At 43.3% G+C, this 26,325-nt stretch overlaps 1 protein-coding gene across 1 annotated transcript in view; it reads left to right on the top strand.

Moving 5' to 3' along the window:
• The window catches only part of LOC131072192 (uncharacterized), a 114,852-nt gene that overhangs the window by 36,331 nt on the left and 52,196 nt on the right, over positions 1 to 26,325 (top strand). The window contains exon 3 of the mRNA XM_058008269.2: positions 17,140 to 17,292. Within this exon, the coding sequence (XP_057864252.2) occupies positions 17,140 to 17,292 (153 nt within the window). The remainder of the gene's footprint in view (positions 1 to 17,139; positions 17,293 to 26,325) is intronic.

The raw sequence follows: 26,325 nt of genomic DNA, 5'->3' as shown, positions 1-26,325 counted from the left end.
GGAAATACTGTGTTATCTGTTTCTTCACCAACCATACATTTAGGACTAAACATTTTGGTGCCGTTGCTTGAACGAACCTGGAGATAACTATGGCGGCAGGCGGAAGCAATTAATGGGCCGGCCATTTAACCAGCAATTAATTGTCGTGGACAGCGACACGCACGAAGAGAGTATCGCAGAAGAAGACCGAGAGGATGAGTTGACAACAGACTTGGTGGAGTTGTGGGACGTGTCGGTCACGCAGTACGTGCAGCGAGAGGCTCAGGAGAGAGCCGTCTTAGAAGGCACGGTACGTGGTGAACTCACCGTTAGCACTCTATTGTGACCTTTTTCACACATTGCCCCATTGCAAATGGGGACCCTCTCTTTTCCTGCTTTCTAGGGTTTTGTTAGTGTCCTATGACCTTTTGCTGTAGTTTCCCCAAGCCTTGTCCAGTTCAGAGCATTTCAGGCCCTGACGATTGAAAGTTAGTTTTTGCAAGTTATGTGATTCTGGAATGCGAACACCACCAGAGTGCTTAGAAAGGCCAAAGGACGAAGATCACAATTGATTTGGACGAATTTGGACAACTTCTATTTTTAGAAAGTTTGCTTTTTTTGCTTTTTCCTATTTGTTAGGAAGTTTCGTTTTTGGCATTTTTAGCCCAATCCCCGGTATGGCTATTTTTAGAACTTTTCCCTATTTTTTAGGGATGTTTGCTTTTTGCTTTTTCGAGATGCAAACCTAGGGTTTACACTTGCACCACTGACCAGCTTCGACCGGAACTCGAAAACTCCAAGTTTCGACCTAAAAAGCTAAATCCCTAGATTTTAGGCTTTTTGCTGCTTCAAATGATCCACCTAGGCATGGATTTCAAATTTCAAGTTAATCCGGTTAAATTTGATTAAGCTGTGAAATTTTGAAATTTCTCTGAAAATTCTTCAAGTCTGGCTAACAAGGGTTTTGAAGTATTGTTGCAGGCTCAAACTCCACCATGATACGGGAGACCATGTGGGAGCACTCTCTAAAGTCCGCCATGTATTGGGAGGCCATGTGGGAGCACTCTCCAAAGTCCGCCATGTATTGGGAGGCCATGTGGGAGCACTCTCCAAAGTCCGCCATGCATTGGGAGGCCATGAAGACCAACACTCCAAAGTCCGCCATGCATTGGGAGGTCATGTGGGAGCACTCTCCAAAGTCCACCAAGGTTGGGAGGCCATGAAGACCAACACTCCAAAGTCCGCCATGCATTGGGAGGCCATGTGGGAGCACTCTCCAAAGTCCGCCAAGGTTGGGAGGCAATGAAGACCAACACTCCAAAGTCCGCCACTGTCTTGGAGGTACTTGTGGAAGACCTTCGAAACTCCACCCAAGGTCTTAAGTGTTGGGAGCAACCTTCAAAGTCTGCCTAGGCCATGAGGAGCCTTGTCTAAAGTCCGCCCAAGCATGCCAAGTGATGAGGAGCCTTGTTTAAACTCCGCCATAGGTTAGAGGGCCATGAGGAGAGGTGCTTGAAGTCCTCCCTAGGTCTTAAGTGTTGGGAGCAACCTTCAAAGTCCGCTAGGCCATGAGGAGCCTTGTCTAAAGTCCACACAAGCATGCCAAGTGATGGGGAGCCTTGCTTAAAGTCCGCCATAAGTTGGAGAAGCCATCAAAGTCCGCCCAAGGTGGGAGCCTTGCCTAAAGTCCGCTCTAGGGGATGTTGCTAGAAGTCTGCCCTAGGAGGTGTCTCCAAAGTCTGCCCAAGGTGGGAGCCATGCCTTGAGCCCTCTTCAAACTCCGCCATGTCTTAGTAGCCCTTGGTGTCCCTAGCAAAACATGTGGAAGACTTTCAAAACTCCACCATGTCTTGTGGACTCTCCAAAGTCTGCCCAAACTGGTTCGTGAAGATGGTAAGGACATCAAAACTCCGCCCAAGCATGTCAATTGGTGGTCATGCCTCTTAAACTCTGCCCTATACCTTGTGGAGTGAGAAAAGAAGATGTGGGAGCCTCGTCCAAACTCCGCCCTCCAAGCATTCAGAGTCCTTAGAAGTCCACCCTACCCTAGCAACATGATGGAGAGGTCTAGAAGTCTGCCTATGAGGAGCAACCTCCAAAGTCCGCCATAGGTTGGGAAGATTTTTGAAGAGCAACCTCCAAAGTCCGCCCAAGGTCTTTAAAGTGGTGGGAGCCTAACCTAAAGTCCGCCACACATGTTAGGGAGAGCCATGAGGAGCAACCTCCAAAGTCCGCCATGTCTTAGGACTCTCCAAACTCCGCCATGTGGGAACCAAGTCCAAAGTCCGCCCAAGGTAAGGAGACTCACCAAAGTCCACCCAAGGTAGAGGACACACCAAAGTCCGCCTTGGTAGAGGTATCAACAAACTCCGCCTTATGCCAAGGGGAGCCTTCAAGGAAGTCCGCCATGCCATATGGGAAAGCCCTCTAAACTTCGCCATACCTTGGAGAGGTAAGCAAAGTCCGCCAAAACTTGAAAAAGATGAAGATAAACTTCCAAAAGTCAACCTACACATGAAAAGTCAAACGAAAATACAAGTGATGTCATGAAAATCCTTCAAGATTTCGAACTTAAATCCGAAATGGAAAGTTTTTTTAAAGAAAATATTGGAAGATTAATAAATATTTCAACTTATAGCCAAATTGGAAACTTTTGGAAGATATTTTCTTCGAATTTGGAAACATGACAACGCTTTCCAAAAAAGACTGAAGATGAAATTAGAAGTATGAGTTGGAAGATTTTAAGGGTTTTTACTTGAGGAGTTAATTTTATTTACAAATACTTCACTTCAGACTTCATTTCTACACCAACAATTTCGAAGTTACTAAGGAGAGCTTAGTAAATTATTTCAGTTCGAAGATCATCTGGAGAAAGTTTTTGACATTTCTGAAAGTTGGATGATCGCTTCTGACCAAAGTTTCGCAGATTTTTGGAGAAAGACAACTAGTATGAGGAAAGATTATTTAACCTTTACTGAATTTTCTGAGTGTTCTTGAGAGAATTTCTAGCCCTGCTTCTGCCCATTCGAAGGTGAAACCAAATTCATGATGCAGATTTATAGATTTTTTCTGAATATTAGAAATTTTTTTTGGTTAAGTATGAAATTTTTTGAAAGTTTTAACACTTGGTGGTGACCACAACCAGCCTTAAGATGAAGGGTTTTTGAGGTGAAAATTCAGTTTTTATGGCTAAGTATGGGAATAAAAATGAAAATTCTTCAAACACTTAGCCGTTCGCAGCCTTGATTTTCTTCAATCCAAGATAGATTTCTAACTTATTTTCCTTTGGTTTTACAGGTTGCAGGAGGAAATAGAAGCGAGATCATCATAGAGATCGCAATTGGAGTTTCAAGCCAAACGAAAGATTGAGGACAAGTTCACGGGCAAGGTTCATCCAATCGTGAAGATAGTGTGAAACATTTCCCATACTTAGCCAAAATTTGGCTAAGTATGGGAAATGTTTCACCAAGAAAATTCCAGTTTCCCCAGTTATGATGAAGGCATGGAGAAATTCTTCTCCAAATTTCAGGGTATCATGAAGGAGGGCATGATCACAGGGAATGTCTGAACAACTTGATCCCATCATTTTATATTTGCAAGAGGTTATCTAGAGCTTTTTACCCTCCTCCTATGCAACATAAATTGGCAACTGAAGGCAGGATCATCACAAAAAACACAAATGGAGTTTCAAGCCAAATTCAGAATTGAAGACGGGACCACGAGCAAGGTTCGTTCAAGTATAGAGAGGGCCAAAATTTGGCTAAGTATGAGAAAAACTTCACGAGGGGATTTCTTCTCCAAATTCGAGGCACTTGAAAGAATCTCAAAGCATCAAGAAAGAAAGGTTCTCAGACTTGGTGAAAATATGGAAAAGTTAGATAAATTTCCAACTTCTTGAAGGATTTCATCTCCTAAAGAAATAAAAAAAAAGACAAGCTCCCAAGCAGAATCAAATGGTGACAAGAAGGAATCAAATTTCCATACTTAGACAATTTCCTGACACAAATTGGAAAATTTAAGGAAGACATTCAACACGTTGAGGTGGCGCCTCTTCATTTTCCAACCAATTAGATCGCTCCAAGTCAGCATGTCCAGGTTCGATAAACCTGACTTATCCAGAAGCTTCTAGAAGGGCACACTTCACAATGCAACAACTTTCTATTTTCATTGATGGTTCATTTTTAGCAAGAAGGACAAGTGTCCCAAATGTAATTTTCTCATTGGTCGAGGGTAGTTAGTTTTGGGAAACCCTAATTAGGGTTTGTAGCTTTCAATCTGGGCCCTTGACCACTGTTTGATCTCAGCCGTTCATTTATTCTTGAAAACTATATAAGGTTGCCTCCTCTCATTTGGAGAGTGTAAGGTTTTTGATGTATTATTGCTTAAGGTCATTTCCATATAATATATTGCATGTGCGTTGCTTTGTAATCTCTATTATTTGAATGATTTGCATGGTTTCAATTGCCTCAACACTTAATCTAGATTTGCTTTCATTGTTGTGAATCTGAATGAAGGATTTGATAAGTGTCAATTGATGGTGTATCTCCGCTCATACTTTTGGTAAATGGATGATTTCCATTCTACTGTGCAAAGTTAGGCTGAGCCCATCCCCTGTGCATCCCAACATCTCGATCATAAGCACAACCCATTGAAGATTGCACCGACCTTGTGTAGTTGTCCTTAGTGGGGCGAAGCAAGGTTTGGTTTCTCGAGAGCACCCAGTTGATACCGTCTCCAGAGTTCGTAGGATTAGATTAGCCTTCTTAACCCTATCCTTTTTTTTCCCTTTCTTTTGAAAGTCTAAATCCTAGAAAATTCCCCCCCCAAAAAAGAAGAGCCTAAAATTGCTAAATCCATCTAAGTCCAACAGTTCAAAATACTTGTTAAACGTAAGTCCTCCTTGAAATTCCAGCATACACTACCCAAGAAGCTATTCCACTAAAGTCGCTTGTTCGCACATATAGACCTTGGAATCAGTAGTGATTTTTCAGGAGAGGATAGAATGCCTTCGGGTATCCTATCCTAATGTTTGGTAGATGATAAAACAGACACCAACACACCCCCGTCTTTGACTTGCTCGTAAGTATTCCAAGGTTACTTGCTAGAAATCTGATTGCACTCCAAGACTGAAGGGAGGAGACGGCAAAGGAACTTCAGCGGCAATAGGTCCTGCGACGGTACGAGGAGCCGAGTCGTAGGGAGGAAGAGGAGAGGGAGGCTAGTCGGCGTTGTACCTTTGGCACTTGATGCCCCTACGACCAAACAAAGACAGACGTACCACTACCACCGAAGGAGTAAACGAGGGAATTGTACAGAGATCTCTCCGCATAAAAGAACAGGCCAAAAGGAGACGGTGACTAAGGGAGGTTGCCGACTTGAAGAGTCTGGAGAAACACAGTAGAAATCGGAGTGTGAGTTGGAGTTGTAGTCGGGAGAGGCAAAAACCATGTACGTGGAAGGAGTTGGCCGAGGTCGCCAGGAACCTGCCACTTCTAGATGTAGCGGAGGAAGATCTCGTCGACTAGGCCCCACACTCGACGTCAAGTGAAGTGGACTCCGGAGCCGAGTCGCAAAGCACTCCGTCGGAATATTTTGAACAAGGAGAGGAGGTGGTACGAGACCTGCACGAGGAAATCGCCACTATTTTTGGAGCAACGTTATCTACCTCCACACTTGTTCCAAATTGCAATACTACGGACACTTGTAGTACTGACTCGGTGAAGGGACCGGGTACAAATGCCATGAACCCTATGCTACTCGCAGTAGGCGTTGGATGGAAACCGATAGTAGTGGAGATGGATATAATGGGACAAAAGCTCACAAACACCATTATTGATGGTGGGTCCGGAGTCAACGTACTACCGGAGGAAACTTGGCGAAGCCTACACTCTGGCCACCAATCATCCACTTGGTCGGTGCGGATCAACACGGTATCAAACCCCTCGGTACCCTCATTGCACAAAAGGTGGTAATCGGGACGCAACAATTCCTTCTGGATTTTGTAGTCATCCCACTGGAAGGAAAAGCGTAGGACGCCCTTCTGGGAAGGGGGTGGCTGATCATGGCCAGAGCTAATCATAACTGGAAAAAGAATACGCTCTCAATCGAGAGTGACGGTCATAAGTATGTAATCGATCTAAGGAACCGGTCCATTAGTGAAGAGCTCACGTCATCCGACTCCGATTCCGACTCAAAAGATTCAAATAGATGGGAGTGGGGTTATGAAGGAGACGGAGGAGGGAAAGAGCCCAACGAGGAAGGAGTGTTGGAACTGGACGGATGTTCCGAGGATGGAACTAGTTCACTGGCCGAACTTTTTCATTGGCAAATGGAGGACTATGAGGTCTTCCACCTGGAGTGTCACATGCTTCAAATATGTGAGATAGGAGAATCAAGCGGCGGGATGGAAGAACAATCCTTTCCCCTGGAGTACGGTAGATACCAAGAGGGAATGGCACGGATGGATGACATGCCAGCCCACCAGTTTGAACGAGATAAACCCATCAAGTACGAGGAACGAGGTGTGGAGAAGGTTAATCTCGACAATGAGGAAGAACCACAAGTGATACTTGTAGGGGATGACTGGAACCCCGTGCTGAAGGCAATAGCCTTCAAGATATTCTTGGAATATAAAGATGTCTTTGCCTGGATTTACAAGGACTTGAAGGGGGTACCGTCGGAGCTATGCGTACATCGCATAACCCTCTTACCAGGAGCCCAACCGGTATGAAGGAGGCTGTACAAGATGAACAAAAACTATGCAGCCAAAGTAAATGAGGAGATCAATAAAATGTTAGAAGCAGGAATCATATTCAAATTGGAAACTAGTGACTAGGTTTCCCCAATAGTCATCTCTCTTAAAAAGGAAGCTAATCAAATAAGGATATGCGTAGATTTCAGGTTCCTGAATGGAGTAACCATCAAGGAACCATTCCTGATTCCATTCACTGACAACATCCTTGAAGAGGTCGCCAGGCACGAGATATACACATTCCTGGATGGATTCTCCGGGTACAATCAGATAAGTATTGCGGAAGAAGACAAGTTGAAGATCACATTCGTGGTGGAGGAAGGGGTGTATGCCTATAATCGCATGTCCTTCGGACTATGCAATGCGCTTGCAACCTTCCAGAGAATAATTTTGCACATTTTTGACAAGATTTTTGTAGGAAACTTCAGTGCATTTCTGGATGACTGGTCGATTTTTAGCGATCGAGACACCCATTTGAAGGCTCTGGGGGAGTGCATGGAAAGATGTCGGAAGGCTAGGTTAGCCCTGAACCCAAGGAAATGCAGGTTTATGGTACCACAAGGGAAACTCCTGGGCCACATAAGGTTTGAAGACAGACCCGGGCAACATAGGAGTAATTGTCAACATGGAGAGCCCAACAAACGTGACAGGGGTGAAATCATTCCTCGGCCATGTCGGCTACTACCGGAGATTCATCAAAGGCTTTGTGTAGGTGTCCTGGCCCTTAGATAAGTTGACAAGGAAGGAGAGTCGTTTGGATGGGGTACGGAACAGGAAGAAGCCTTCAAAGAGTTGAAAGACCGGCTGGTGAGTGCACCGATATTGGTATACTCGGAGTGGAACAAAGAATTTCATGTACACGTCGATGCCTCCAACTTTGCAATTGGTGCTACCCTCGCCCAAGTAGGGGCGCAAGGACTGGACCATTCCGTCTTTTTCGCAAGCCGACTCCTGTCAAAGGGCGAACGAAACTACAACACAACAGAGCGAGAGGCACTAGGGATGGTGTACGCAGTACAAAAGTTTTGGCACTACTTGTTGGCTACACCGTTCACATTTTATGTGGACCATCAGGGACTAATGTACCTGGTGAATAAACCAATCATCCAGGGGAGGGTAAGTCGGTGGCTACTACTCTTATAGAAATTCACCTTCACCATTGTTGTACGGCCAGGGAAGTCCCATGTAATGGCCGACCAACTATCAAGGATCAAATCAGGGGAACCAGCCAAGGGAGTGAACGAAGACTTTCCAGATGCACACTTGTTCCAAATTACAATACTACCAACTTGGTATGAAAAGATAGGCCAGTACCTATCTACCTCCACATTTCCAAGCGAGATGCCTTCAGGGGAACGGAGGAAGCTGGCACTGAAGAGCAAGACCTCCAACTAATTAATGGGCTTTTATATAAAATGGGTCTCGACCAAATCTTGAGGAGGTGTGTCATGGAGGAGGAAATTCGTAGTGTATTAAAGGAGGCACACGACGGGTTAGCAGGTGGACATATGGGACCAGATGCAACCGCCAGGAAAGTGCTTTTGGCCAGTCTATGGTGGCCAACACTACACACTGATGCTCGAGAGTGGGTGATCCGGTGTGACACTTGCCAACGAGCCGAAAAACCACTCAAGAGGGACTTCATGCCTCTCTTTCCTTCGTAGCCGCAGGAGTTATTCGAACGGTGGGGTTTAGACTTTGTGGGACCTTTGAAGCCAAGTAACATGCACCGGTGCAAATATATTGTAGTTGCCACGAAATACCTCACCATGTGGGGAGAAGCTAGGGCCTTGCCGGATAACACGGCTCTGAGTACGACACGGTTCTTGTACGAACAGATTATCATAAGGTACGGGATACCACTTCAAATCACCAGTGACAGAGGAGTGCACTTTGTCAATCAAGTAATTCGTACCATGACCGTAGAATTTAAAATATTCCATAACCTATCCAGCCCGTACTATCCTCGCGCTAATGGACAGGCAGAAGCCACCAACAAGGTGTTGGTATCAATAATCTACAAATCGTGTGGGGTGGAACAGGAAGACTGGGAGGAAAGACCACCAACCGTGCTATGGGCGTACCGTACAACATACAAAGACACTACGGGCATACCCCGTTTCAGCTCATGTACAGGTAGGAGGCAGTGGTGCCAGCTGAGTACACCATATCGAGCCTTCGGGTGGCGGTGGAGAACAGACTCGGGGACCAAGAAAGCTTGAATCCAGGCTTGGTGGTTTGATAAAACTGGATGAACGAAGACTGATGGCACAATGGGCAATAGAGGTGGCGCAACGCCGACGGAAGCATTGGCACGACCAACATCTACGGAAGGCCAACTTCCAGCCGGGGCAGTTAGTTTTGAAGTATAGCGACCGGAACGAATTGCGACTAGGGAAGTTCAAGGTTGGTTGGCTCGGACCCTATAAGATTAGAGAGGTTGGTAGGAATGGGGCAGTAAAGCTCTCGACTCTGGACAACAATCCGATCAGAGACCCTGTGAATGGTTCCAAGTTGAAACTCTACAAGGAACGGAATAAACCTGTGATTGAGATTAACATGCTAGGATACGCCACGAGAGGACATTGAACCATTGGTCGAAGCAAGGAGGTCGAAGAAGACCCAGTGGTGAAAGGAGAACCCTATCGGAGGGATGATGACTGGGCGAAGCCTTTGGCGGCCATGGAAGAACGACTTGTACCGAAAAGGGTGGAAGTTGTGGCAGTTCCCAGGATCCACAAGCACCTCAGGAATGCGTATTTCGGGGACCCAGCTGTGTGGGTGTGAGTTTCAGAACATTGGAGGAAGCGGGCCCCATACGAAGGACCTCGAGAGGGATACGTAGCATATGACATTGATGAAGAAGTGGAAGCCCGGAGGAGAGCTGAGAACATAAATAAAGAGGAGCCGGTGGACTTGGAGGAAGAGCTCGACTTGGAGGTATATGGGGCAACCTTAGGTCCCTATTTAAAAATGGTGCTGAAAATAGAAGACCTATTCGTCATTGCTTCCGAGGCAGGCGAGGTAGAAGCCAGACCTAATTCATTGTACCGGGTGATTCCTAACCCAGCTGGGCCACTGGAGGTTGACGGAGAGAGTAAAATGGTACCAACAGTACGAGGATCGCTACATTGACGACCGCTACAAGGGTGTGGGACCCGCTCCATTGGTGGACAAGATATGGGATTTGGAGTACGTAGGGACGTGTTGTGTGCAAGAATGCTACAAAAGACTACCACACGTATGTATGTGGTTACACGACTCAGAAATAAGAATGAAGATGCCAAACAATGCCTCAAGGGTGAAGAGGAACCACAATGGGGATGAAGACTCCGAACAGGAACCAAACAAGAAATGGAAGGAAGACAGGACGAGGAACAAAGGAACAATGCAGAAGTTGAAAAAGAAGCAAGGTATGGGGCCAACAAGGAGGAAACAAAGGAGGCAGGAAAATCCTTCAGCAGCAAGGACAGACACAATAAACTGGCCAATGGCTTCCAGAAGACCAACTAGAAGGCACAGTCAGACCAAGGGATACTTGGGTAAATTCAAAGCAAGGGGGCTAATATTGAAAAAGCCTTGTCAGATAAAGGAAGTAAAACGACTGTTAAAAAAAGGGGTCTTAAAGGGTAAGGAAGAGAAATACAGGGAAAAAGCAACTAAGTCCAAGTTGGCGAGTATTAAAAAATTGAAATATCAGGCAAGTATAAGCAAAAGCACTAGGGAAAAATTAAGATTGCTAAAAAGGCATTTATTTTATGTCAAGAATAAAACATTTACACCTAACCCTAACCCTGGCAAGGAGAAGTGATTATAAAAGCCTCCACGAGGTTCCATTAGGCATAGCGCAGGGAAGACAACAAGGTGAACCCGACAGCCAGGCAGAATTAAGAAGACGGAAGCAAGCAACTGTTCGACGAAGAAGAGGAAGGGACAACCACCAATACACCATAAGGACCAACCATACGGACGCAAAGGCAAACAAGGAAGAATTGACAAGTCCGTACGACGTACAGATTGCACGGACAGGGAAGCACGAGCGCCAGAAGGTTTCACTGTACGACGTACGGGCTTCGTGTACGGACGTGCCAGAGAAGGACGAAAGGTGGCCTAACACGTATGGCGTACGGATTGCACAGACAAGGACGCAAGGGCGCCAATAGGTTTCACCGTATGACATACGGTTTTCGCGTACGAACGTGCCAGAGAAAGATGAAAGGCGGCCTACCACGTACGACATACGACGCACGAGGAGTGGAGACAAGCTTTTGCTGTACGATGTACGGTCTACACGTACAAACACAGTAAGGAGAATTCGCTTGTGGAAGAGACCGTACGACGTACGGTACAAGGAAAGCAGCCAGAGGAGAAGTGTATGACGTACGACGACAACACCTTGTCCGTACGGTAGGTACCAAGATCGACAGAGTGCTACGTACGGTAGGCCACCTCAGTACCCTATTTCGTACGGAGCCCTACACATATCGTACGCCTAGCTAAGGAGAAAGAAGCAGGAAAATAAGTACCGTACTGTACGGTACGAAAACCAGTACGCAACAGTTCGTTCAAGCAGGCAGCAGGCAGATATAAGAAGCAAGGGGGTCGTCTGGCAGAAAACGTTAAGGAAGCTATACGGCAAGGGAACTGTGAGTGGTACAATGGGTCGTACAAACTGGAGAGACAATCTTTCCGACAGTTATAATAATGACCAAGGACGGGGCAAGGGAAGAAGAATAGAAAAAGGCAGTTGCAGTACAACCATGATTGCCACAGAGCCCGCCAGCAACAAGAAAACCAGGAACAAACCAAAGGCACCAAAGGACTCAGAGGGACTCACGACGGCGAATGTATGGCATTTGAAAGTGTGACCGGTAGCGAATGCCATACCTGGTGGGAAGAAACCCCTCTAGACCATGTGATGAAGGAATCTCTCAGGAGGGCACAGGTCGACCACGCCATCCAAATGCCCACATTCAGCATTAAGGAGTTTGAGCCAGTTTTGCGAACCATGGTATCGGGCTATAATCCACAGTATTGAGCTTCAGTCATTCAGTTCCAAGGGTGCACAGTGCAAGTTTCGTTCAAACCAGAGGATTTTAGGCGGGTATTTGGTATACCCGAGAAAGGGGCATCTGCAGCCAAACTAACCAAAAAACTCACCAGGGAAAAGAAGAAATGGTTGATGGATCGGTGTGCAGAGACGATCTCACGGAGGAGCAGTGGAAAAGTGCCTGGGCTGACAATAGAGGAATGAAGCGTGCGTTTATCGCACTAGGAGAATGGGGGATGTTAATGGACCTGGTCAAAAGCCGCCTTACAGGAGCCAGCCGGGCATCCGACATAGCTATATGGATGATAGGATTAATGAATGGGATCAGATGCGGGAAGGTGTACAATTGCGGGCAACTCCTGGTAGAACGAATCCATGATTTCCTGAGACTAGAACACAAGACGTTCTACATGTGCCATCATGCTATCAACTTGTTCCTGGATGCCGTACGTCTGCAGGTACCACCAAAAGTATGGGGAACATTTGAACCACGCGGACGGGTAGAACAGAATAAATCCACCATGTACTACTATATCCATCTGGACACCCTAGGCGACACTGCGCAGCCAACCAGAAAGAGGAAGAAACTGGACATCCATGGAGATTGAAGATGTTAGCAGTGCAAAAGATTCAGGGGAGGAGGTGGAAGAGACTGAAGAGCAGGAAAGTGGTGATGAGGGGTTCCATCTGACAGGACACACAAGTGTGGAGGAGGAAGAGGAAACATAGTCGTGGCAACAGGAAGAGGAGGAACAACAGGGAGGGTTACGAGCCCAATGGAAAAGTACGAGGGTAAAATTCACACCCTTGAAACTATCCTCGACTCACTTGGTACCTCAGGAAGCGCTTGCAGTAGCTAGCCCCGTGGGAGATGTACGACTAGTAGGGGTGCTGTTCCAAAAAATCAGCGAAGGGGAACCACCGGCACAGTGACGAGTATCCCTACCATAGATCAGCTTGACCGTACTTACGGCAGGAGGGTACGACAGATGTGGGTACGACAGGAACTGGTACAGTACTAGCAGAAACCGGTATGGGTGCATCAGATACTGGTACGGTTCCAGTAGATATTGGTACGACCCCAACAGGTACTAGTACGACCCCAGCAGGGAAGGAGACAGGGAATATATAGGGGACTGAGGGTGACTTGGAGGCAACAACAACATTGGACACTCTTACAGACGAAGATATAGACGCCTCATTGGATGGATGGCTAGGGCAGTTCGCACTTGCCCCGCACCTTCCGCCCTCCCCTGCACCGCATAACATGGCCATTGGGGCGGGCATGACTCCAGATAGAGATACTACTATCCCAAACTTGGATAGAGAGAGATCCACTGATCGAGAGCATCAGAACCCAGGAAGTGACAAGCAGAGCAGTGGAACGGAGGGAGCACTCGTAGGGCTCCACATTACACCACCCGATCCGAGTGATCCAGCAAGCTCACTTAGACGATTCCTAGGGGAGCTACAAGGGCTCTTCGATGTTGCACGCAACATGGCTCAGCTTACTGGACAGATGGAGGCCGACAATTCAGCCAAGGCTACACAGCTGTGTCACTTCATGACTGTGGTGTGTACGGATGAGTTCACGCGCCACTTTGAGCAGCAAGGGTGGCCGGACCATAGTACGCCTGAGATGATTCAGAATTGGACCCACAGGCACCTGGTAGGAGGCATGAGCACCACCTTCCGCAGCATGGAGAAGGCCTTTCGGGAGGTGTACTTACAGATGCGACAACACTAGGTGGAGCAAGAGGCTTAGCAGATGTACATAACAACACTGGAGAAGGAAGGCGAGAAGCAGGTACAGTTAGCTACAGTGGAGAGGAACTTGAGGAAGGAGATGGAAATGAAGATGACCACCTATGAGGCCCGTTGCAGCATACAGGAGGAGGCACAGGCATTAGCAGCCCAGGTGGCAGAGCTTACCTTACAGCTAGAACAAAAAGATAAAAAGCTACTAGAAGCTACTCACATGGTAAAGAAAGCACGGGAATGGCAGCTGCTGGCAGAAAAGAACCTGAAATTTCACGCCGGACAACAACCTCCTCCTGCAGCCACTACAGGGACGTCTCCTCCCTCTTCTCGGTCTTAGCTATGTTTTATATAATTCAGTTTTTCTTCACTGAGTCGTCTAGAAGACGACTACGTTTTTTGGGGGGCTAATGTTAGGGTTAGATAACGTATGTTAGTAAGAATAATATTGGTAAGTGTGTTATGTTATGTTTATGTTTATGTTGTCGCCGAGAGCCGCTAATGTTAGGGTTAGATAACGTATGTTAGTAAGAATAATATTGGTAAGTGTGTTATGTTATGTTTATGTTTATGTTGTCGCCGAGAGGTTCCCGGGTAGTTGGGAGTTGGTGACGGTTGGCAACTTGACCAACCATTGGGTCTTTATGTTGTTTGGTTGGAACCTCAGTAGGGGGAATTATGTATGGACATTTCTGGACACTGGAATGAAGATATAATCCTTCTGGTCTAATTTGTATCATTGTTATTTATGCTGTGATGTGCAATTGTTTTGTTACATGAATATTTGGTATGTGTGGGAAATACTGTGTTATTTGTTTCTTCACCAACCATACATTTAGGACTAAACAAAGCCTTCTTTCACCTCTTCATCATGAGATAGAGGCACTTTCTCAAGTCTTGCTGAATACCATTTGGAATTGAGAGTATAGGATGCCATATGAAGTGGGGTATTCATAGTGCTCCACTATTGCATCACAATGGGCCTAAGATGCTCCTCATAAAGTCCCAAAATAGGGTCCTTGCTATGATTGCTTGCTTGATCTGTCCAAGCATGCTATCAAAGGCCTCATAAATCTCTCTGAGGCTAGTAGAGTCAGTCACAACATATCTAATCACTTGCACAATAGGCTCAACGAAGGAGCAAATATATGTACAACTGCAAACAAGTTACAAAAATTAAAATCTTCATAAAGAATGGAAATGTTTTACAAGTTAGAAACATTAATAAATAATTAATTAACATTTTAAAAATTAAATAATAAAATCAGCAATTTTCTTGTTACTTCATTGTGGACCATCGATCATCATCAAGGATTTTTTCTTTCACGCTTCTTCCTTCCGATGTGCTTGCCTCTCTCCATCTACCCCACTATGCATTGACCATCATTAATTGCAAAGCCTCTTGGACCTCAAGCATTGTCTCTAACAAAATGAAATAGCTAGCATATCTAGTGTCTAGAGGCTTGAGGAATTCCTTCCCCCAAAATGTCTTAAACAAAGCAAGTGAAGCTTGATTTTGCAAATGAACATCTGCACATCTCTAGCCTTTGACAACACTACTGTCACCTAATCTATCTTCCCATTGTCCTCCAAAGTATTGTTCAACACATGAACCCAACATGGGGTCCGAAAAATGTGCTTATAAGCACTCTCCACCATCAAGCTAGCTAATTTACACACACGGGATGAATTAGTCACTACCTATACAACATTAGAGGCTCCAGCCTCTTCTATGGTAACTTTCAAAATTTGAAATTAGAAGGTTGCATCCTTCCTTTTCCCTGAACATTCAATAGCTCTAAGAAAATAAGAGCCACTTGAACTTGTGACAACAAATTTGATGAGTGGCCAATGTTTACTATTGGTCCACCCATCCATGGTGATTGAGCATCCTTCCCTTATCCAAGTTTGTTTCATGTCTTCCATCAACACACTCACCTTGGAATAATCTCTATCAAGGTGGGTGGTGTGTAGCTTATGTTCTCTAGGTGGAATAAATGAAGGACCAGCAACTATTACGTCTTTAAACATTTGTTTAAAATATAGTGAACGTGCCACATGAAATGGTATGGCACGAGAATAAAAAAACTTGACAATAGAGGAATAAGCCACATCTTGCAATTGTGTGTGAAAACATAGTTGCAACATTTGTAGTTGTTTTCTTTTCTCTAGTGAAGTAGAACTCTCTCTCCCATGAAATCCAACATTTATGGATCCTATAGACAACAGTACACTAGGCTGCAAACTCTCCAATGAAGTTCTTTGCTTTTTTTCCTCCCCCTCCATATGCAATCTAGTTGCCTCAATCTTCTCAACTGGCGTTATAGTTTCACAACCTTTCACCCCTTTACCACCTATCCTTAAAAGATGACAATAAAATCTTGTATAGCTGCCCCTAAATTTTTTGTGGCACAAATGGAAAAGCCATTCTCTACTCCCCCTTGTATTTTTTTTATCTTTATCAACTCTTGTTGCAAATTGCAGTAGGGGTTTCTTGCAGTTAAAAGGCCCTTTTGCATAATTTTTAAGGAGTTCGGTAGGACATTCAAATGGGTTTGAACTTGCTGGCCCTGGTACAATTCACTCCCCGAAGAATCTCCAGTGGCTATCACACTTCTATGAGTTCTATTCTAGGTCTACTTTCTTCCATTTGAATCTCAACCTCCTCACTATCACTATTCTCACCATTGCTCATGATTTTTGTTGGTTTAAAATTTCAAACAAGGCTGCAAGTTCAAATATAAGGAAAATAAACTTACAATGCCCTCACTGTGTTAAAAATTCTGAAAAAAACTTCAAAAAATGTAAAACAAATTTTAAAGACAAATGTAAGATGAAGAACTTACCTCTAATGTAGTGGATTTGATGTCCTAATCTCCTTTTTCAACTGCTGTTAACTCCTCTTTGACTTGCTGCTCCTCAACATAAGTTTGCAAATGTCAAAATGAGAATGTTTTTTTCTTTATGGTTGTTTTAATAAGTAAAATAGGTTAAGGTTTTTTAAATGTTTTGAAGTGGTGGGGGGGGATCCTTGTGGGCTTTTCCATGAATGTTTTTCCTTTTTGAATGGACTTTACAGCTGGCTGAGCTGTAGGGTACTGATAGCTGTCATTGCTGTCTCCTGGCTTCTAGGAGCCATTTCGGGGACATCTCCTACTTTTTGGGCAGAAAGGGGATGGGGAGGGGACGTTTCCAAGCCGTCTCAAAGTCCCCAAAACGTCCCTTGCAATGGATGAGATAAAATATGCACAGGACACGTCCCTAGGGAGCACTAACATAGACAAAGAGACCAACCTTAGTGTATAGATTGTTTCCTTTGTGTTATAACACACAATTTGTTTATTCTTTTCCATTTTAAAGTTCTACTTGAACCTTGCTTGCACCTCAACTATTAATGTTTTTTCTTTTGGAGAACACACAACAAGCAAAATTGCTGGCTTATTTTAGGTAGTGTATTTGTGGCAAGGGTGCATGATCTTGATAATTTTTATGGTAGATGATTTCTTTTGGGTCAAAAACATTTGGATTTGAGGTTCTAATGTTTTCAATTTGAAACACTATCTAGTTCATCCAACCATATTAATATTGTTTTGTTTGGTAGATGTGAAAAGTATGATATCAACTGGTTTGACAACTTTGGCTTCAACAAGTTTTGATTTGAGGCATGCTATCTCTGGATCACAAAAGATGCGCATTTTGTGTATTGGCAGCGGTGGGGGCACAATACCACTTTTCCTGGCAAGTAAAATAAAAGGTAAATAATCATATACTCACTCTACATAGGGGAGTAAGATTTCATAATGCCTAAACAAGGATTTGTGAAAAAGAGTCATTTAGTTTTAGTGAAATAAAATGTAACATTATTCAAATTGATTTGTCACATTCTTTATAAAGAAAAAGAAAAACACAACTCTAGGTTTCATTATACCAGCACAAAATAAATCTTCATATTGGTCTTATAGAAAATAAATTCATAATACACTTTTTCATTTTTTAATATTCTTTCTTGTCAAGATATGTAATAGTATAAGGGTTTTAAATTTTTATAGGTAAAATTACACAACAGATTGGGCATTTCATAACAGTTTTAGTAAGAAGATTTGTTTATCAATTTTGATTATTTTCTTTCTAATGTTATTCTATGAAACATATTAGCAACTAATAGAAACTATGTTGTAGAACAATTTCTTTGGTTAGCAAGCAATATACTATTTATGGATGATAGCCATTATGTATTTTTCTCCTTTTCTGGGGGTTTATGGCATTCAAACTGTCATGATGACATGATCAATTGGTGTGAGCAAAATATATGTGAAACTAACCATTGCTAGAAGTCAGACCATGGTAAGAAAGTTTTGTACTAAAAAATAACCTAATTAGCAAACTGAAACATCAATCAAAACAACTGTCATCTGAGTACATTAACCTACAAAAACAATTCTGTTAGTAGTATGAAAATCAACCAATAAGGTGAAATCAGAATGCTATTACATGCTATGTGAATACTCTTCTTATTCTTAATTTTTCTGTGTCGTAAAAGTGAGCACCCATGGTAATTAAATAGACTTGCTGACTTGGGTGCCCAGCACAGAACTGAAGTGCTAATTAAAGCTGTAGCCTTATCCCCTTTTCCATCACTTAGTATCTCTCTAAAAATAAGAAGGTTGACTGCTCTTATGCCAAACTAAAAATAAGAAAGAAAACAATTGTGATGTACCCACTTTGAAATAGAATTTGATAATAAATAATAAATAATAAATTAAAATATTAAAAGAATTTAAATTAAAAATTAAAGAATATAATTAAAATATAATTAAGTTAATGAATAGTCAAAAGACATAAAATGAAAAGTTGTGACTCCCTCAAATATGAGATATAAAAGGGAGAAGAGAACTTCATTTGAGGGGGCATAATTTGAAGTGCAGATCTGATTGTGAAAGGTTGTGTCCCTTTCAAAGGGCAGAAATAATGAAGAGTTGCACTCTTTCAAAGGGTGCTAATGGTGAAAGGGTATGCCTCTTGCCAAAGGGCATACATGATGAAGAGGTGTGACCTCTCCCTCACATTGAGAGATATAAAGGAAAGGAATCTAAAGCATCCAGTGACATCACCATGGATCAGATCAGATCAGAACTGTTAATAAGTTAAAGGCAGTAACATCCTTGTTCTTGGTGGTATGCATGGGAATATGCTTAATATATATGTTTAATATATGAAGCCTGATAATGTTCTTATGCAGAATTTAATAGTAATATTAATATACACTGCAATATGTATGACAGTCTTAATATACATCCACAGTACGAAGTGCTATTGCCATAACTTTCTCCTAAGTCATAAATCTATTCTAATCCTTCTATTCCCCAAGGGAGATGTGTGCTGTTAGGGAGGGGCAGAATAAAACCACTTCAATAGAAAGCCCCAAGGGTGAAAGGACAACTCCTGAAATCTGGGCTGCAAACCCCAAGGGTGAATGGACTGAGTTCCGGTAATTTGGGTTACATTAAGGAGGTGGTGTCAAGTGCCCTAGGCAGCCAAGCCCCCTTCTGGGAATAGGGTCAGATTGGTTTGGGTTTGGGCATTGTTTTTAATGGCATCATAAGTTATATTACAAAGAATTAGTTAGTTATGCTCAATTAATAGCAATAGAAGGTAGTAACATAGATGCTGCTCTTGGTAATTGACAGTGTATAAATAGGGGACATTACGACAATAAATAAAACAAACTATAAATTGTTGAAAAGTTGACTAGACACTTTGCACCTAAATTTAGGAAAGCTAACACTAAGTATGGTATCCTAAATCTATGAATGCTGGTACTAAATAAAAGTGTCTATCTGTAGCAGTTTTATTAGCTAAATGCAGGATGTTTCTGCACCCAGCTAACTTGCTAAACATGAAATGTTTAGACACCCAACTCCATTGCTGTTGTGCTAATTGGAAAATAACACTTTGAGTGATAAAAAAATAACACTCCATGCGAGGAACCTGCTCTACACCAAAACTAGCTTAGTTCTTAGAATATCAAACTTTTGTTTTGACAAGGGCTTTATCAAAATGTCTACCTCATACTCATATGAGGATACATATTGAAGAAATACTACCTTCTAAACTGCCTTTGAGGAAATGATAACAGATATCTATATGCTTAGAGTAAGCATAAAATAATATATTTTTAGAGAGCTTAATACAATTTTGATTGTCACAGTATACTATAGTTGGCTCTAATATTTAATCAATAATTTCGGTTATCAACTTGTGAAGCTATGTAGCCTCACAACTAGTAGAAAAAGCTGCTATATACTCTGCCTCAGCTGAACTTAATGCTACTACTGCCTATTTCTTGCTAAACTAGGATATCATATCTAACCCCAAGTTGAAACAAAACCTTGAGGTGCTCTTCCTAGTACTAGCATCAAATGCCTAGTCTAAATTCACAAAGACATGCAAGATTAACTCTTTGTCTCTAACTTTTTTTAACCCATAATTAAGTGTGCCCTTCAAATAATGGAAAAGTTGCTTTGTAACAGTCCAGTTAACTTGCCTTTGCTGAACCATAAACTAACTCAATTTATTTATTGCAAAGCAAATATCAAGTTCAATAATTAATCTTACCAAGTATATGAGAGAACCTATCAACTGCCTTTATATAAAAGGATCCATCAATTTTGATTTTAAATCTGCATTCAGTGTTAGATTTGGAACCATTAGAGTACTAAGGGGCTAACACTATAACATTTGTATTCTTTTGGAATCTCTGTTGTGTACTTTACTTGACTTAGTAAGATTTCTCTTGTATGTTGCCATACATCAAGACCCAATAAATTGTGCCTAAGGCTGATATGTTTCATATCAAATCTGGATGCCAATTCCCTCTAGCGACATCTTTTGAGCTTCTCTATGGTAAGAATAAAGTCATTCACATATAAGACTAAAAATTAAATAACAAATTAGACTTATTAAATAGATAATAAAGATGGGGATCTCTAGCAGTTTTTGTCTCTATCACTGGGGTCCTCTAAAACCCCTAGGAGCCCTGGTCTTGGTCCTTGGCTGGTTCCTCATGGGGTTCACCCAGGAGCCCTCTTGGGCATCCTGGGTTCTTGATATGGACCTTGGGCGAATGTGGGCCGAACCCAGGTGGATTGAGCGGGACCCAAGGGCTGCCCAAAATAAAACAAAAAAAGTAATTTTTTTTAAAACATTTTTATAAATGGAAAAATGCTTGCATACATAATTTCATGTTTATGTCATAAAATTGTGAAAATGGCATGCATCATGAAGGTTTGTGTAGTTTTAGAGGCCTTAATTTTTGCTTGGTGCAAATTTTTGCACACCTAGCTATGTTGTGTAATAGGATGTGGCCCGAAGTCTCTATAGATGAGGCAACTTTTGCATGACACAACTAGTGGGAGTTGCCTGTTGTGCGTTGCAAACGCTCCCTGTCGCCGACAAGGTCCCCCTTCCTGTTTTTGAGCCTTTCGTTCTCGCCCTGTTGAGTTTCGTACAGAGTGTCTTGCGTCCTTTCGAGCGAGCCCGCAACTGGTCCGTGAAGTGGTGATGTCAATGAAAAGAGCCGATGAATCCATCAGGCTAGTCTAGCCCTCGGGCACAAATGCCAAGAGTTTGTTCAAAATTGTGAAATCGCCTTGAATAGGCGTAAGGTGATAGAAATTGGCGAAGCCCGCCAAGCAAAGAGTAGTGTGTCTGAAGGTCGCACGAGGACCCAAAATTGTCATTTTTGGCCTGAGAGCGATGAGATAGATTGCATAAGGTTTGTCCTTGTGATGTTTATGAGATTTGAATAAAGGATGATTTTCGCCTGCTGGCGAAGCAGCGAATTTCCTGGCCAAAACGCCAAGGTTGCAAAGCTTGCCCAAATGCCTTAAAATTCCAAAACTGATCCAAAATCCAAAATTTGTAGAATCTGGCGAAAATTGATCCAAGGTCCGAAATTTCACTTAAGTTCCCAAAATCGCCTTATGGGCCGAATTTCAGACCCAGATGCCAAAACGTTAAAGCTTCACCAGGTTGAAAGATTGCTAAAATCGCCCAGGGGGCCGAATTTCGGACCTTGGGGTTAAATTTCAAAAAATTCGAAATTTCCCAAAACTGGCTTAAGGTCCGAAAATGCTTGGAAAGTTTGCAAAAGACCCCAAATGGTCCGAATTTTGCCCAAGTCCTCCAATTTTGGACCCTGGGGCTGAAATTCAAAAATGTGGGAAAGTTGCAAAAAGCCCCTAGAGGTTCGAATTTCACTTAAAACATCCAATTTCGGACCCTGGGGCCGAAATTCAAAGTTTTGTATAAATTTGCAAAAAGGTGGTTTAGGTCCGAAATTCTGGACAAGTTGTAAAAACGCCTTAAGCCCTGAAATTCGTAAATTTGCATAAAGGTGGTTTAGGTCCGAAATTCTAGACAAGTTGTAAAAACGCCTTAAGCCCCGAAATTCGTAAAATTTGCAAAAAGTGTTCTGAAAAGTGGTCATGGTCCGAAGTTTATTTTAAAGTGGGCGAAAAGCCCGAAATTCCAAATAGCATTTAGGGTCCGAAACTCCAAAGTTTTTGGAAAAGTTGCGAAACATGCGCTAGGGTCCGAATATATGTCCAATTTGCAAAAAATGCTAAAGCTCCCATATTCGCCAAAAGGCGCCAAAGGTCCGAATTTGGCCTAAAATACAAAATTCCAAACGTCTAAAACTCCGAAATCTTTCAAATCGCGAAAAGTGCGAAGGGCGTTCATAGCCCGAAGTTCACCCTTAGGGATAGAAAGTGCAGTTTTAAAGTTTGCAAAGCAGCGCCATAGCTTCGAAAATTCGCCATAAACTTCAACACTGCAACGCGTAGGGCAAGTAAGGAGCTTGAAGTTGATAAAAATCCTCCATTCCCCCTCGAAAGTCGCTTAGGTCCGAAGGTTGCGTGGTAGCGCTCAAGCATTTCATCAAGGAAAGCGCAATTCGAAATTGGTAAACCCCCCCCATTCTCTGAAATTCATCAGAAAGGGGATAAGTGTGAGGATTTTTTTTAAAAATTTGCAGGAGCTCTTCAAACCTCCAGAGTCGCACTGTAAGAAATTTTCAAAACGCCATAAACCCTCTCCATACTGCCGAATTTCATGTAAAGGAGGATCATGTCCGATTTTGGAAGGGAGACAAATCCAATTTCGCGCATTTTGCATTCAAGGTAAAACGTTGCAAACCATTCACACTCAAATTCAGATTGCCAATTGCCCGAGGTAAAAAACCGTTTAAAAATGATAAATTCCTTTCAAACAGCAACCGCGAAAATTTGAATTAAGAAGATAACCGTTGGAATTCAAAAAAATTGCAGAGTTGTCCATTCATCTTTACGCAACAAGGTCGGGCAATTCCTCGCCATCCGTTTTCGTTAGGTAAGTACGCTTTGTCTTTCTTGATCATCTGAAGTGCTTATAAATCAAATAGACGTATGTGCGAAATCTAATTAAAATCCTTAAATTTTCGAAATCTGCATCTTTTTCGCTTGTAAAACGTTGTGCAAAGCAGTCAAAATTTAGAATTTGCTCCTAAGGTTTAACTAGAAATAGCATTTTCAAACTTAGGAGAATTTTTCGAGCTCTGTCCCTATTGAAAATAAACCCAAAATGCTTAAGTATAAATTCGCGATCAAAAGCTTCATAAATACTTTGGTTCAAACCAATCAAGCTCTTAGCTAGAAATGTTGCTCCATGTCCAATCTAAATTTTGAATCAATCCTTGAATGCTGGAGTAATTTCTATCTAACCCGCCTTACTTCTTTTGTATCACCTCGTAATCCGCGCCCGACTGTGCAGGATAAATGCCTAAATTGGCAGTAGAATCATCAAAGACGCCCGCTGCAGCCGAGACATCGCGAGCACCCAAATCAGATATCCCACGCAAAGTTGAAAGGATGAAGTATCAGTATCAAAGAGGAGGATTGAGGGAGTCAAAAGTTCAGAGCGTCTGGGACAATATCGGTGATACCGACTTAGGCCATATTGACATTCAGGACTTCAAGAATCGGGTCTTCTCCCCTAACGCATATGGCAAGCCTAGACAGATGGTGGAAAGTGGCATCGCCCAGGCGACAGGATTTCCTCCAGTAGTACAGAACTATGAGTTAGTAGTAGAGGCCGCTCGACACTATCAGCCAAATTCCGGATTGGTGCTCCTTGAGAACATGACCATCGCCAACTTCACTCCTGAGGCCATCAGCGACGCATTCGACATTCCCTTCCCAAACAATCCCACAGCCACAACCATAGATGAAGCACAAGGGGCATATGATATGAATCCGGCCCGATGCAAAGCACTGATCAACGAAGAGTGGTACAAGGAGAGAAGGCTTCCAAGCGCCAGAATTGTGAAAAAGACCCCAAGAAGTGATTTTCATAATGAACATGGGGATATGGTCACATTACTCGGCCGAGTTATGGGACTTCCTAAATCCAACTACTTTGAAGAATGGATGTTCTATTTCACAGAGCAAGCCTTCATTGGGAAGTCTAAGTTTGACTGGGCCCAGATCATAAGCGACAACATCCACACTCAGCTAATTGAGCTTGAAACCAAGAAATACTTCACTATGACCTCTTATTTGGTCTACATGTTCGCCAAGAACCAGTCGCTGCCAGGTTTGATAATGAAAGGTGAAATCAGGAATGGGCCTGGTCAGGTAAAGGTCTATGATTGTTACCCGCAGCTACATTACCAAGATATAGCTCAGAGAGAAAAGAGCAGCCTAGCTTATGCAGTTGGCCAATATGAGCGCGTCAATGACACCTTCACAATGCGCTTGGTCAGGCTAATGTAGGGAGGATTACACATAAGGCTCTCAGAGCAAGCTACTATTCTAGTGCAAAGGTATGGAGCCTGGTTCATTCAGTTCCCAAAGTTCTCTTATATCCGAATAGCGGGCTTTGATGGTGCCCCTCTCCGACTTCCACGGTACCCAACCGACAAAACAATTCTTATGGAGGTCGCAAGGCAGTCATGTCCGGCTGACATCTTACTCAGACAAAGCAAGCAGGCTGGATTCACGTTCCCCATGATCATAGGCAACCATGATGTCCACCTGAAGACCCCTACCCTAGCAGAGGAATCCCTCGCAAAGCTGGCCTCTTATGGGCTACAGGACCATTTTCCGAGAAAATATTTCGATCACAATAATCTGGCGAAGAGAGCCTATGGCAAGTGGTTCAGAGCAAAGGAATCGGTTGAAGACTATTGGAAGAATTGCTCTGATGGCTATGAGGTCCGTAGACGTGAATATTCCAAGCTGAGCGTGCAGCAAATGCGACTCTTTGAATACCGTTGGGTCCCGGATCAACTCACAGATTCAGGGAATTGCCTCCAGGTCCGAGAATTTGAGGCAGTAAGGCATCTTTTGCTAGGTGTTGATTGGTTGCAGGACCCAATCACTGATTTTGAGGCGGTCATGGCAGCCCCAACAAGGTACACAGACCAATGGTTACATTAGCAGATTGAGAGACTAATTCATGAGGGAGTCCAGTTCACTTACCACCTAATGGGTAGCTTCGATTCTCAGTCTTCCGAAGATGAAGGAACGTCTAGTGCACCTAGAGAAGAAATTGAGAAACCTACGAAGAGAAAGAAGGCTAAGGCTTGCAGAGGGACTCGGATGTCCAAGAGAACAAGAAGGGAAAAGATTCCTATAAGGAGACCAGAGGTCACTTCATCGTCAAAGTACTCCAGTTCGTCCGACGATGTAGTGGAATTAGATTATATACCTGCTCTGCCTTCTCAAAGTGACATTGATGCGTTTGGAACTGATGATCCTCCCGCACCCGACATGCTAGAAGTTGAGCTAAGGGCCATTGAATCAACCCAACCGGGTAACCAAATAGAGGAAGGAGAGATTCCATCCATTCAAGGGATCGAAGTGCATGAACCGACCCAACAGAGCCGCCATGAATTGCTGCTCCACAATACGGCCAAAGACGACTCTACTGTTGAAGGAGAGCAAAAGATAGAGGAGACTTGTGAGCTCGAAAGGACCGAAGAACAACCATCACGTGAAGATACCAGACAACTATCCAATGAAATGGGAGAAAGTTCAGCAAGGGCCGTCAAGGAATGGATACAAGGCATCAGAAAAAGGGGAGAACGAATCCTTGAGGAAGTGAAGGAAATGGCTCGCCACCGAGAAACCACTTTGGTTAAGTTATTAGAGGTAAAGAGGGAATCTCTCCACATCCAAGAAGTGGCTGCCACTGCTCTTCCCCTCATGAGCGCTCTTTTCTGGACCCATGCATAGATTCTTACATTACCCACCATCCTAGATCCTCATAACATCAACACTCTTAAGGAATGGTACTGGACTATCAACAGAATGATGCGAAGGAAATCATTGATAGAGAACACAATGCATGCGAGGTAATTCTGAAAACCATGCAAGAACTTGGCAAGATAATCCTTCGATCAATGGTTTCAGGATGGGTAAATGACCAATCCGATGAAGTGATACCACCAGACTGGGAGGAGAGATTGGGAACAGATAAGATCACTTATTCTATTAAGGACCTAGGCTTCGCTGGTCAATTCCACTCGGACATGTTGTGCTTTGAGCGTAATCGTTCCAGTTGACAAGATGGTCTAAAGCAGGTAGACCAATACTTCGAAGGCATGCAATATAAAATTCGCCATCCTCCTATGCCTCCATTCAGTCTGCTTTTCAAATTATGCATCAGGTTCCAGGAATATGTTCGTGAGGAACGTGCAGCAGGTCGTGATCTATGGCGGGAATATTTGCATGGTGAAGATGAATTT

This window comes from Cryptomeria japonica, chromosome 11, assembly GCF_030272615.1.
Source record: "Cryptomeria japonica chromosome 11, Sugi_1.0, whole genome shotgun sequence".
Taxonomy (NCBI): Eukaryota; Viridiplantae; Streptophyta; class Pinopsida; order Cupressales; family Cupressaceae; genus Cryptomeria; species Cryptomeria japonica.
The sequence above is the reverse complement of the archived record's forward strand: the minus strand, read 5'-3'. Positions and strand labels throughout refer to the sequence as shown.